The 14,813-nt window shown below is 37.0% G+C and overlaps 1 protein-coding gene across 1 annotated transcript in view; it reads right to left on the bottom strand.

The window, feature by feature from the left end:
- Nucleotides 1-4,209: 4,209 nt before the first annotated feature.
- Pex3 (peroxisomal biogenesis factor 3) overlaps nt 4,210-14,813 on the bottom strand; it is a 32,210-nt gene continuing 21,606 nt past the window's right edge. The window contains exons 8-12 of the mRNA XM_027401995.2: nt 14,167-14,335; nt 10,913-10,983; nt 9,563-9,685; nt 7,827-7,923; nt 4,210-5,013 (exon numbers count right to left, since the gene is read on the bottom strand). Of these exons, the coding sequence (XP_027257796.1) occupies nt 4,930-5,013; nt 7,827-7,923; nt 9,563-9,685; nt 10,913-10,983; nt 14,167-14,335 (544 nt within the window). The 3' untranslated portion in view covers nt 4,210-4,929. The remainder of the gene's footprint in view (nt 5,014-7,826; nt 7,924-9,562; nt 9,686-10,912; nt 10,984-14,166; nt 14,336-14,813) is intronic.

Here is a 14,813-nt window from a genome sequence, read left to right as displayed (position 1 = left end):
AAACCTAGTTGAACATTGGGCAGGTGTTATTACTTTTTTTTGCTGTGATGAAACACCATGACCAAAGCAATGTATAGAAGGAATAATTTATTTTGGCTTACAGTGTCAGAGGGTTAAGGGGCCATCATGGTACCAGGCAGGCATGGCAGCTGGAGATCACATCCTCCATCACAAGCATGAGGCAGAGAGTGAACTGGGTAAGGTGAGGCTGGCTCTAAAGTAGTGGTTCTCAACCTTCCCAATGCTGTGACCCTTTAGTACCTTTCATGTGTGGTGACCTAGCCATAAAATTATTTTTTGTTGCTGCTTCATAACTGTGATTTTGCTACTATTATGGAACATAATGTAAATAGTTTTAAGGGTGTTGTAACCCCACAGATTAAGAACCACTGTTCTACACTGTCAAATCCCCCTGTGATATACTTCAGCCAGCAACGTCACTCAACCCCCACCAAATAGTGCCACCCACTGAAGACCAAGTGTTCAGATACCTGATTTCTATAGAGGGTTTTTCTCATCCAAACCACAAAAGGCTCCTTAGATCTTTGTATTGCTTTTCTTTTGCTGTGACAAAACACTATGAGCAAGGCAACTTCTGAGAGACAGAGTTTAGATGGGCTTGTGCTTGTGGAAGATCACAGTCTATGAGGGCAGAGCAAGGACTTGGAGATTGGCGGCTGGAGCAGCAGCTGGGAGCTCACATCTTGATCCACAAGCAGGAGGCAGAGAGACACCGGGAAAGGTGGTCAGCTTCTGACACACCTCCTCCAATAAGATGGCCCATTCTAATCCTTTCTAAAGTTCCATCAAATGGGTTCAAGTATTCAAACATTTCTGTCCCTGCGGAGCCATTCTGTTTAAACAACGGCAATGTTCATGTAGAATGAGGCAAAATAATAGAGATTCTGACATGAGTTTAAGGAAAAACTGAAGAGCTCATTGCCAGAAGATGTTCAATATGACCAGATGTGGTGATGCACACCTATACTCCCAGCACTACGGAGGCTAAGGGAGGAGGATCATATGTCCAAGGCCAACATGGACTATATACAGAGACCATCTCAAACAAATGAAAAACAAAATTTGTAAATGGTCATATCTTTTTTTTTAATGGTCATATCTTATGTATGAAAATTCATCATTTAAAATGTTCTTTTAAGTAGAGACAAATAAAATACCATCCACTAAATTTATCTCCTAAAATCACTCTTTAAACCTCCTGGCTACATTAAATCAGGGGCAAGTGTGCATCCTGATGTATTTCCTGCCCCTGAACCTCCCACCCACATGTGACAGACAAAACACACCAGGGGCAGATGGGTCAACCAAACTTGTGTTGTATAACATGGCTTGTTATCTCCCATAAACAATAGCCTCCAGCATTTCAGGAACCATTTGTCTTTGGGCAAGGGGCTTACAGATCAGAGGCATTTTCCTTTCATGCATCTCTTAGGCATAGTAATTAAAATGTAACTTTGGCTTCACACTGCCGACATTGTCAGGAAGCAGAAAGATGAATGCTTGTTCTCCATTCGCTCTATATTTCTATTCAGTCTGGGATTCTAGCCCACTGAAGGTTGTTGTCTCCCACTTTCAGGGTGAGTCTTCTCACCGTAGTGTTCATGACCAAAGACACATTTTGGCAATTCCAATCTAGTTGACAATGACAATTAGCCATCACAATAGCTATGAGGAAGGTACATAATAAAATATCTCAGTATTCAGAGGGGCTGATAAAATGTACAGCTAGGCTAGACAACTAGACTACATAACAAAATGTGTGAGAGCCTAAATTCAAATTTATTCATGGTTTATCTTGCTTACATGTGGAACTTACTGTGCATCTGTACAATTAAGGATTCAAAATGACTAAAAAAATTATTAATATCTATGTTATGGAAGACAAGAATTACAAGGACAGTTAAAAGTCAGATCTTCAATTACCTACATCAGGTTAACTTTTTTAGTCCTTCAACCTAAACTAATCTTTTTCCTACAGTTACTAAGAAGTACAAAGCTGTTTTGTTTGAATTTCAGTAGCTTTTAATTTACACTTACTATCTAAATATTGAAGGCAAACAAAGCTAGATTACTGGTTTGTATAACATAGGGACTGATGTTGGCTTTGCCATTTTAAATATATGAATTTATCTTATGAGTTGCCATACAGAGGCAACACAATGGTTCCAAATGGTCAGAGTACGCAAACAGCTATGAATTAGGAAAAACTTCATATAACATAGGGACTAATGCTGGCTTTGCCATTTTAAATATATGAATTTATCTTATGAGTTGCCATACAGAGGCAACACAATGGTTTCAAACGGTCAGAGTATGCAAACAGCTATGAATTAGGAAAAACTTCATTTTCCTTTTGTTAAGTTAATAACACTACTAGATAAAAAGTTGCCAGCCTTATTTCCAAATTAAAAAAATGCCTTTCAAAGTTTTAGACATGTGCAATAACAAGTACATTTATTATGTCTTGAAGGGGAAATAAGTAGAAGCAACTTCATGTCCATTTAGCCAATGCACTAATTCACTGATGCTCATTTCCTGCTCACTGATGTCTAGGATAAACAAAGGTTTTCAGTGAGTGGCACACTCTGCACTTCCATTCCCATGGGTTGTGTGTGTACCAAAGTTGAGTTCTGTGGCTGCAATGGGCTGAATATATCTAATCTTGAACCTCTAAAACTTGATCTCAGAAATAAAGTCTTTACTAATGAAATTAAGTTTTGAAAGCAGTTCATATCAGATGGGGGATGCACACTATCCTTAGACTTTAGAACAGGACACAGACACAGAATTAGGGTTATATTTCTACAAGGGAAGGAAGGGATAACGTCACCAGAATGTGAAGGAGACAAGCAAAGGATAGAAGGATTTCCCCTAGAGCCTTCAGAGTATCACAGGCATGCTGACACCTTGGTGTTAGATTTCACAGCAGAAATGAAAGAAAAGAGATTTGAAGTTTCAAGTAATCCAATTAACAGTAATTTGTTACAGCAGCCCTAGGAGACTAATACAAATGAATTATGCCAGTGGAATATTTCATTATCTTGACTGTGTAAGCCAATGACTGGAGCGCTGCAGTTTTCTTGACAGCTAAGTTGAATACCGTGGAATGACTATATGAAAGAGTGTTGCTTTTAAACAAAAAGATAAAAATAATTTAAAAAAATAACCCTATTGGTTCAATGTAAGTGAAATAGTACTAAAAGATGGGGAAGTATAATAAAAGCTACATGAATTCTGCATGTGATTCATACCAAAAAGACAATAGAGAACACTTATCAGAGACTTACAGAGAAGAATGAATCTGAGTAATTACTACTGAGGATACAGTGGATGCACCCTGAAAAGTCCGATGAGATACTATGGGAAATATTTGCTAATTAAGTGTGTTTGGATTTAAAATGGCTAAGGATTTATGATAGCCTGTTTTAAATCATTTTCTAATAGTTGTCTCTGACACTATTAGAAGCAAATTAGAAATATGTAATGCCAGTTAACTCCAAATAAATAGGTTATTTATTTCATTTCTTTTAAACCTTGCCACCTCTTCAATGGTCTTGACTCTATGGATATTGCTGATTCTGGGTGATCACTTTCTGCTGTATCATTTTCCTCTAACAAGGCTGTATCTGCACAATCTCACAGTTTCCCTGATGTAAATCTGGGGTATTTTTGGAAGAGATGCATGCTACACATTTTCTAATACTCCAAAATGCAATTTCCTTCTTACTCAATTAGAAATGACAGTATTAGTATATCTTATCAAATTTTAAAAACGTGTCCCCTTTGTCATCTTTATACAAAATTGTTTTGTAACAGAGCTCAGCTAAGCTTTAGAAAGCCCTTCACTATTCATTTTTTACCATCTCCTACTTAGCTATATTACACTATGTGGGAAGCACGTAAAACTATGTTCTGAAAACAGTATTACTGAATATAGCTAACCCATTGCCGACACTGATTCAGTCAGTTCTGCCTTAATGCCCCTCTAAATGAAGAACCACAGATAAACTAGAGACAAGGAATAATTTACTTTTATTTACATTTTTTTCTGAAAAAAAAAAGTTAGAAGAAAGCACCAACTATATACCAGTTAAAACTTAAAACTAGCATGCTCTCTTTAAAAAAAAAACCAGCAAAAATATTAATAACAAATAAATTAATGGCTGAAAAGTATTAACTGAACAAAACTATATTTTATGAAAATAGTTTATTGCAACAAGTTATTTGTTGTACTCAAAATCAATACAAAGTTATTAAAATTATTTATACACAAATGAAACTCTGTAATTAATAATTGTGAGTAAACAACATGAACATAACATTAGACTATAATTCTATATGCAACTTCTGAGGGTTGCTAAGAAAGCTTTAGAAAATGCTGCAAATAAATATTGAAGAAAAATAGCAAAGGAAAAAAATAGCTGATCAGAGGTTTCAAAATGCACTGATTTCTAGAGGATAAGCCCTCTGTCAAGGTGTGTGAGACAAATCACGTGACTGGAGAGAATCCGGCTTGCTCTCACTTCAGAGTCCAGCAAACTTCATGATTAAACATATCTTCAGAGTCCACACATCCTAGATCTACTTTTCAAGACAGATATGTGTGAAAGGACATCACATTCCATTACATGTATGTATAAAATTATCTACTTGGTTTGGATCAGCTATCCAGGCTGAAACAGATCATGAATGATCCCGATGTTGTAATTTGTGCACCAGTTAGATACACCTGATGAAGTAGACTGCTGATGAATTAAAAATACAATAAGGTGCCAAATGAATCTACTTCATTATGAAATAAGACTTTGCTTAAGAATATATTTTATTAGGCATTTTGGTTGCAATTGTCACTCTAGGTATAGATGATTTTAATGTAGATGGATCCTAGCTCTTCTTGAAGGAAGAAAGTCATTTCTCCAGTTGTTGGGGGGTACTAAAAGCTTCGTACACGTTAGCAGCAAAGTCTTTTACTTGCTCCATCATCAAAAGATCCTAGCAAAAATGGTAACAGTACAGTTCGTAAGACATAAAGATGGTGTGAAATTCATCTCTACAAGCAATGAGTCAGTCTGTCTTGAGGGTTTGTGTACTTAAGAATGAGAATAAACTAAGGAAAGGGATGTTTTTCTTAACTAAAGCATAGAAAATACTGTTTAGTTTCTTATTTCTATAAAATACAGTAATTTTTTTCTTTTATTTCTTTTTTTTTTTTTTGGTTTTTCGAGACAGGGTTTCTCTGTGTAGCTTTGGGAGCCTATCCTGGCACTCAATCTGGAGATCAGGCTGGCCTCGAGCTCACAGAGATACACCTGTCTCTGCCTCCTGAGTGCTGGGATTAAAGGTGTGCACCACCAAGGCCGGGCAATTTTTTTTTTTTTGAAAACTGTGTGTTCCTTTAAAATGGTATGTTTTCCTGTCAGTGCTTGTTTTGTTGAGGTTACTTCTGCACTATGGTAGCAATGCATCTCAAACATCCACAGACCTCTAACAAGTGTAAAATAAAGTCCAGGACTCCAATACTAAGATATTTTTGTTTGGTTTTTGAAGTAGGGTCTTGCTGTACAGTCCAGACTGGCTATGAACTGGCACTCCTGTTTCAGCCTCTGAGTACTAGGGTTATAGATGTGCCTCCCTACATCTGCCTGGAGCTTATATTATTTTAATGTGTAAATGAAAAATGCACAAATGTCTTAAGCTTAGAGCTTTTCCGTAACTAAAAAATAAAACTTAAGCAGGGCACAGAGACATATCCTGAAATTCCAGGGACTCGGGAGACTAACAGAGGAGAATTGTTTGAATACATCCTGAACTACTCACAAAAATAAACAAAAAAACACATTTATCATTAAATGGAATCTGCCCTACAAAACCCAACACACCTTACTAAATAGAGCCGATGGTTACTAATTCATTGATTTAGTGTAAATATGGAACTGCCTGCTAGCATTCATGTTTTTATACATTCAATGTTCTTCTACCTGGTATGCTATTAAAAAAAGAAAAAAAGATTCTGTCCCAGCTTTGGAACCATTTGCATGTGGGAGTGAAGTAACCTGACTTGGTCTTCATATGAATGATTTTTCTGTTGTTTTTTCATTGCCCCTGTAGTTTTCTCCTTAATTCAAAAGCACAGTTTAACACTACATGGGGTCACCAAGAACATGCACATAAATATAGATATGTGCCTTAAGTTCAGGGACATTTTATCTTGCAAATGATCCTGTGTGAGTTTGCGTTTTCTAATTCCATAAGTATCAAATAAACTTTCTCCTCAACTTCTTGAACTCCTGAAGTCATGTCTCTTAAGTCCTGAAGAAGCACTGGTTGAAAGCATGCTTCTTTGAGCAGCTGGACTGAACATATGAAGCTGAGCATGCCACGGGAGCACATGGGCCAGACTCCATGCCTGGGTCCCTCATGTTCCAAGAGGCTTCAACCTTCACTATCATGGATCCATTTGCAGTTTGGTGAAGCCCACGAACCCTTATTCAGAACCATGACTACTAATGCAGACAGTAAAACTTATACTTTTTTGTCTTGTTTTGATTATCAGTTATACAGGCTGAAATGTACAACTGATTAAAATGTAATGCACAAATTACTCAAGCTTTAACGATGTGGTTGCTGTATTATACATACTCTGTTGTATTTTGCATGAATTTGCCAAAATGGATGCCTACAGGTCATCCCAGAGATGTTGGCAGAAGCAGAAAAACTGTGAGACTTTCAGTTCAGTGACATGCCATCAGCCTTCTTTACTGTTTCTTCTGCAGGGTGAATGGCCAGCTTTTAGGGGTGGGAGGAGGCATGACTACAGAGAACAGAGCAGGGCCACCTGGATGTAAAGAATGGGCTAATGACTGGCCAAGGCAGGAAGAAGTTCAGTCCTTAAGTGTGGGCAGTGTGCATTGTGCCAAGAGGGTCCAGTCTTTGTAGAGACACACTAAACTGTTTCAGACCACGACACTAACGGACATCACATGTGCATGGAGGCCTTAGACGGCATGGTGCACCACTGCAGCACTTTGTTACTGAGGCACACTGTAAAACATTGTAAACTTACAACAATAATAGTTCCCAAGTCTGTCAATGCCTGAAAACAGTACATAGATTCAAAGTCATCCTTTTAATAAAATGCTTCCCAAATAAGTTTTGAAGAAAAAATGGAGCTGTAAGTATTCTGATAAAAACTTTCCATACCTATGATTATGCTTTAGTGAACAGATTATTGATGCACTATTAACAGCTATTTTATTAGATGAAAACACCTTATTTTGCCATGTATTTTCAGTTTCTTTCAAACTGTGAAGAACTGAATTTTTAATGAAAAGTCTAATGCTTAAGGAGAAGGCTTGTAGACTCAAAATACCTTTATTCAAATACCAGCCAAGCACAAGCCAGAGCGTGCCCAGAGGCAGCAAGGCAGGGAGGCCAGAGAGAAGAGGTCTGCAGCCCTTTAAGAACCTAACATCCTGACCTCCCCTTGACCACACCCTGACAGGTGTGGTCAAGCACACCTGTAGCCAGCCCTCAAGAGGCGTGGTTATGGTGTCTCCCTACATAATGCTTAAGTTTGGCCAACCCTCAGAACATTTGCACCACAGTCTAGAGTTGGATGGCATGGGAAAGGTAGTGGAATGAATTTGCTGTCAAGCACTGCTTCTCTTGTGAGCATGCTACCACTCTGAATATGGTTGCGAGCTTCTGTTGTAAGCTGGTTATCACAGCAGGGAATGTACATTTGTATTGGAAACAACCACAGCATGAATACAGCTTGTTTTCAATATTCCCAGCATCTTGCTTACCTGCACAAAATGACTAGGTGTGTCACTGCAAACTGAATGGATCTGTCCGTTTACTATGGGAATTATCTTAGCTAAAGGCAGGCTGACACTGGACAGACTGAAAAACAAACAATAAAACAAAAATAACACATTACCACAACAGCTGTTTTCTGAAATTATATCATAAGCATTGAACATTTTAATTATAAAAGTATATACACATCATTGAAGAAATGTACATAAATATGTTAGTAGAAAACCAAAACATAACTTCCTCATCTGACTTCATGGATATTTTCCTCTAGCAATCTTTATACATTTTTATTATTTTTTAACTTAAGACCATATTTTTGTTCTAAGTGTTCTCCATAATGTCTACTTCTGTATGTTGTCTTCAGTGATTAGATGGCAGTCCATGCCATTACAACGTCACCAGCTTTTTAGAGCTGGCACTGAAGTTCTTGCTCAGGTTTTCTTAGTATTTAAGTGTCTGTCCAAACGTGGAATTTGGGTGTCAAAGGGTATGAATGTAAGGTCTGCAGTATCCACGCCGGATGCCTCTGGTCTCATTGGTGTGGAATTCCTGCACCATGTGTCTTCTTCCACATCACACAGTGTATCTCTGCCTGCCTGACAGGCAGAAATGTCTTTATTTCTGCGAAATTTCAGTCCATTATCTGACCACCTGTCCTATCACTTGACAGGGTTAATACCAACAAAACAACTGTCTTCCAGTCTCCAATGGAGTTTCAATAATATTTTGTCTATAATGTATAATAATAGATACATTTTAGGAGAAGAATTTAACCTTCTTAGTTAATTTTCCTGGGTTTGTAAATATAAAGTTCTGTTACTGTCACTTGATATTTTTTTCCCATTAAAAATGACCTTACATTTTGAAAGTATATGCTTAACTTAGGAAATTAAGAGTCAATTAAAGTTTATTAGTTGTCTGTCTTAAAGATAAATATAGAAAAATTCAATGGTACTCCTAAATTTTGGTGTTCTAAAGCAAAAGTCCAGTGCTAAACCGACGATCTTCATGCTGCTTCTGAATTTAATAATAATTAAAAAAAAATGCCAGTTACTGTTTCCTTAAATGTTAGCAGGCGCATTTACAATCAATCAGCACTGATTTAGTAATTCACTATTTTTCAAGCGAGATATAAAACCAGAGGTTCTTAAAGAGTGAGGAGCCTGACAGAAACCAAGCTTGGATCCTTGTATCAAAGGGATAGACACAGTGAAACTACAAAAGAAATTGAACGAACTACGTATTCCCAATTCTATAATGATGTAAAGTGAATCTATTTAAGCATTTTTGGAATAATTATTGGAATATAAATTAAATATTACTGTATGGAAATAATTCACCAAACAAGAATCTATAAGAATGACTAGTTATTACCATGATCAGACCACTGAATTAAAAAGGCCAATAATGACTATATTATCAGCCTTTTATTCTAAAGACTTTTAAAAAATGGATTTTGACTTAATAAAAAGGTAGTTTCACAATGTAACTCCTTCACTGTAGTAGCAAATGTATTGTGGGAAAAGTAAGTTTTATTATTAAATTCAGATGTAATGAACTTCTGTCAATGAAGTCATTTGTTTGCAAGAGTTTAATTTGCTGAAAATTCAGGGTAAAGTTTATCATTTAAGATTTGTTTTTATCTGGTACAAAAATTTAACTATATCCAAATCATCAGATATGAGTCTGTGTTCAGATTATACTCTCTTATATACTATCTTACCTATTTATGGAGTTACCATGTTGCAGATCCTGTTCAGTGGGCCGAAAGAATTCTGCCATGTTGTCTAGTAGCCGACTGAAGCCTCTGTTTAAACAGGTATTCAAAACTGTACTAAAATCTGGACTAGATAAAATAAGAAGTGTATTAGGCTTCCCAGTGGACAAAGAAAACAAATTCAGAATCCTTAATATTTCTAGTTACAATCTAGTTTTAATAGCATGAAAAACTGTCTAAATTTATTAGTTTTTTTGAAATTCAGCATAAAAATCAGTTGTATTGTTTGGCCTGATATGATGAGACTATTAACTGATTATCACATTTTTTTTCATATTAATATGCATTTGGGACAATGTTATCTTTAAAAAAAAATAGCTGGAAAGACTACAAATGAATCTAGCCACTATAGACATCAGATGAAGGTTCCTCAAAATACTAAAGTAGACCCATCATGTGGTCCAGCTATGTATGCCACTCCTACATTTATCCAATAGGGTACAAGTCAACACATCACAGAGGTCCTTGCATACTGGTGTTTACTTAAGCATCATTTAAAATGGCTTGGATATGCAACCAAACCTAGGTGCTCCTCAACAGAGGAATGAATACAGAAAATGTAGTGTGTAGAAAATTCAGTCATAGAATGAAGTTATAGTGTTTGGAGGAAAATGGATGCACCTGTAGATAATCAAGTTAAATAATTTAAGTCAGTCTTAGAAAGACACGTTACATCATTTTCTCTCATTTGTGGGTCCTACATTTTATGCAGGCACATAAAATCATGTATTTATGTGATACATGAAAGAAGCAGCAAATCGGTCTAGGGAAACAAATGAAAGTATTGGTTGCAGAGATGGGTGGGGTGATAAGGGAGAGGGCAGAAAGGCATGGGAGGAAATAATCTAAGTACACCATAAGCTTGCATGAAAATGGACACTTGTAAACTACTTTAAAAAACCAACAAACAAGCTGGGTGGTGGTGGCACACGCCTTTAATCCCAGCACTCAGGAGGCAGAGGCAGGAGGAGCTCTGTGAGTTCGAGACTAGCCTGGTTTACAAGAGCTAGTTCCAAGACGGCCTCCAAAACTACACAGGGAATCCCTGTCTCAGAAAACAAAACAAAACAAAACAACAACAAAAAACCCCCCAAAACAAAAACAAAAAACAAAACAAAAACCAACCAACAAACAACTCTGCTTCCTTCTACTTTATATAGGAAATCTTACCTAAAGGAGGGGAATAGATTAAAATTTTAATTTTCACATAATATATTGAATATTTGATCAGGAAACATTAGAAAATGGCCTTACTTACATTGAAAATACAACTACATTTATGTAGACTCTACATACCTTTCCAACATGTCTCTTGTCTCATTGAGAAGTTTAATAGTGGTAATATCTCTTGGAGAAAGCCCATAGGCCTGTAAAATAAGAATTCTAGACTTTAGGGTTTCAAATACTACAAAGTCATGAATGAAATAATCACTTTAAAAACTTGAGGGTTTGGGAAATCTGAATGTCTCTGTTTTGTTAACAACCCAAACTGTTAAATTAAAATTATTTATGTGTGGTGATACTTTTTTTATGATCTAACAAATAAAGCTTGTCTGAAGATCAGAGAGCAAAGCTAGTCACGCTAGTTAGCCATTGAGGCCAGGCAGTGGTGACACACACCTTTAATCCCAGTACTAGAAAGACAGAGAGAGGCAGAGGATCTCTGTGAATTCAAGGCCACCCTGGTCTACACTAGATTGAATCTGTCTAAAACAGAAACAGCTCACACAAAGGTTATCTCAGCACTTGGGATCACATGCCTTTAATCCCAGCACCAGGGAGGTAGAGACAGTGATATGGGCAGAAAGAGGAATATTATGTAGGAGGAAACAAGAGAGAGATGCAGTCTGAGGATTTGTGGAGACAGATGCAGTCTAGGCAGTCAGTCTGTGGCAGCAGTCTAGGCAGTCAGTCTGAGGATGCATTCAGTCTGAGATTACTAGAGACAGTATCGCACCTTTGGTCTAGGGATTCAGGACAGGTAAGAACTAGCTGGCTGTTTTGCTTCTCCGATCTTTCAGCTCTCCCCCCAATATCTGACTCCAGTTTTTTTTAAAATTATTAATACCAATTAGAATCCATACTACATTTATGTAAACATGTAAGTAGTATTTCAAAAAAATGAATTAAAGTATACTTTGTTAAGGCTTAATTTTTTTTTTTGATATTTCCAGCATCCACAGACAAAGAAAAATAATAGACATTAAGACTAATAGGTCTGGGGTGCTGGCTCAGTGGGTAAGAGGCTTGTTCTACAAACCTGTGGACCTGGGTGCAAATCCCCAGTGCTCATGTAAAAGTCCAGGTATGGATTCACATGCCTATAATCCTAGCATTAAGGAACAGATACAAGTGGCTCTCAGAACTTGCTGGCCAATTAGCCTAGCCCAAATGTGAAGCTCCATCTTCAGTGAGGGCAGTAGGGTGCAGGGCAACAAAGGAAGACAAACTTGCACTTGCCTACACATGCTTGTGTACTGGTGCATTCACCTACACAGTTACATGGGTGCGTCACACACTTTCACCACACAGACAGAGCGCAGACCAACACACACCAAACAAAAAGTCTTTCTTTTCTTGCACTATTGAGAAATTTTATTAGGATGTGTGAGGTCCCCTCCCCTTTTCTTTCTATTTAAACTATTGTGAGGCTCTGTGTGTCCCTTTTATCTAAAGTTTCATGCTTCATTTCAATTCAGTATGACTTGGGTCATCATTCCTCTCTTCATTCTTCACATCAATTTTACTTTCACTGTTGAATTCTAATATTTGGAAATAGTTTTGTGAGTTTATACTGTTAAGATTCTCTTGTTGAATTTCAATGAGATCCTGTTTTATGATAACTTGCTGATTTCTTTCATTAATATCTCTCTTCTGTTTGAGATGAGGTCTCCCTATGTTGCCCAATCTGGCCTGGAACTTAGGATACCCTGAAACAAGTGATCCTCCTGCCTCAGTCTCCTGAGTGTATGACCACGACTGGCACTTTCATTAATTCTGTCTCACCTATCCTCCTTGTTCAAATTAGTTTTAATCTTTCAACTCTTAAGATTCCCTTTATGGATTACAACTTTTCTCTCATTTCCTTCCTTCCTTCCTTCCTTCCTTCCTTCCTTCCTTCCTTCCTTCCTTCCTTCCTTCCTTCCTTCCTTCCATTATTTCTTTTTCTTTCTTGACTAATCTTGAATCTAGTGTCTCTCAGTACCCAAACAGATCATTATTTGAGTTCCTGGGGAAGAGAAAACTCTCAGGCAATGAAAATGAACATTTTAGTCTACAGGGCCCCCTTCTAAAAAACAATGTATTCCAGGCTTCTTCAGCTGTATATGACAGCTACTCTTTTTCAATGGCAGAGAAGGGATTCAGTTGAGCCTATAAATAATAATAACGTAAAAAAAATAATGTAAAAGTGGGTTATATAATCTGAATATATAACCAAAAACCTTCGGCATTTGTATTGTTCTTAGTGAGTATCTAAACACCTGCTCAAGACACACTAGTGCATTAATAGCAGCAGACCTGGTGTTCTAACAGGCCTTGTTTGCGTCTCAGCTGAGTGGCCAGAGATTTTTTCAGGTTGCTGTCCCACAGCCATTATTCATTCTTTTTAAAAAATATTTTATTTTTAATCGTGTGTGTGTGTGTGTGTGTGTGTGTGTGTGTGTGTGTGTGTGTGTGTGTGTGTATGAATGTGTGTGTGTATACACTCTCCTGTGTTCATGCTCATGTACATGTAAGTGCAGGTGCCTGAGGAGGCCAGAAGAGAGAGCTGGAGTTCCAAGTGGTTGTGAACTATCCACACTGAAGTCAGATCTTTTACAAGACTGGTAAGCTCCCTTCACTTCGGAGTCATTTCTCTAGCCTCAACTACTCTATTTCTCTTTTTTGTATTCTTACTTTCTTAAAGATTGTAATTACATCATTTCCCCTTTCTTTTGCTTCCTTCCAACTCCTCCCATGGTACCCCTCCTGCCTTTTTCTCATTGAAATTCATGACCTCTTTTTTGTTGTTGTTGTTACGTAACTGTGTATGGGTGTGTGTGTGTGTGTGTGTGACACACATATATGTCACAATAATTAAGCAAAAAGAGGCCATGAATTCAAGCAAATTTGAATGTAGTCTTAGTGTCATTAAAATTGAATTTTGTAAACTAAAGTGTAATCTTTTTATCTAGATACAAAGAGTTCTTTATGATCTTGTCTCCAGTATGATCTTCCTCTGGGTTCTGTTTGATCTTATATAAACATTGTTAGCCAAACTAACAAAATTTGTCTCTTAAGTTCTGTAAGTGTAATGAACTTGTATTCTCCTTTTTATTCACAGCATATATATATCACAGTGCTTGAAATCTAATTATGACAAAATAAAAATATGTTTAATACTCATTATAAGTGGTACAATAAATTGTATTTATAATTTTTCTAATGACTAAGGCTTTATTTAAATTGCTGTAATACAAGATTTACAAATCTGTATTTTAGAAGAGTAACAGATTTATAAAATATGGAATATGAGTTAGACAATACAGAAATGGTTATGAATTAAGTACCTGAGCTGCTAATGGCGTTTCTTCATCTGGCATCATGTATTGGCACAGAGAAGACTTGGATACATCTTTATCAATCCAAGAAGGAGACCTATGCTGCTCCACAAGAATTCTAATTTCTTTTAGTTTTTGCTCCAAGTCCAAAAGGGACAAAGAATGTTTAAGAGAAACACTAGAATAGAGAAAAGAGAGTCAGGTAAATTGAAAGGACACAACACCCTTCATAGCACTTATTTCTTAATAAGCTGGTATCTGAAACCCTGTTCCATTTATTCAAACCTGAAGCTGCTGGACTGGAATGGACTGGGAAGCTAGCCACCAGATAAGGGCCATTACTATAGCCACAGTAAGCCTTTGCACAGATTTCACAGAAAAGTCCTGTCACACTTTTAGATCTCATTAGTGTAAGGGGGAGGTAGGCAGGTTTTTAAATTATTTTTTCTTAATCTCATGAGTCACTAATTCATTTGGGAGTCACTCTAATTCATTTGGAAGTCAATAAATAGACAATAAAATCTAAACAACATCCCTCAGTATGAAAAGGCTGACACTGACAAAGTAGATCTTTATCAGGGCTGGTGTTCTGTATCAGATTGCAAAGAATTTCACAAACTGGCCAGGTCACCCAGTTCACTAGGACTTCCATCCCC

This window comes from Cricetulus griseus, chromosome 2, assembly GCF_003668045.3.
Source record: "Cricetulus griseus strain 17A/GY chromosome 2, alternate assembly CriGri-PICRH-1.0, whole genome shotgun sequence".
NCBI lineage: Eukaryota > Metazoa > Chordata > Mammalia > Rodentia > Cricetidae > Cricetulus > Cricetulus griseus.
This window is presented reverse-complemented; position numbering and strand designations above follow the sequence as displayed.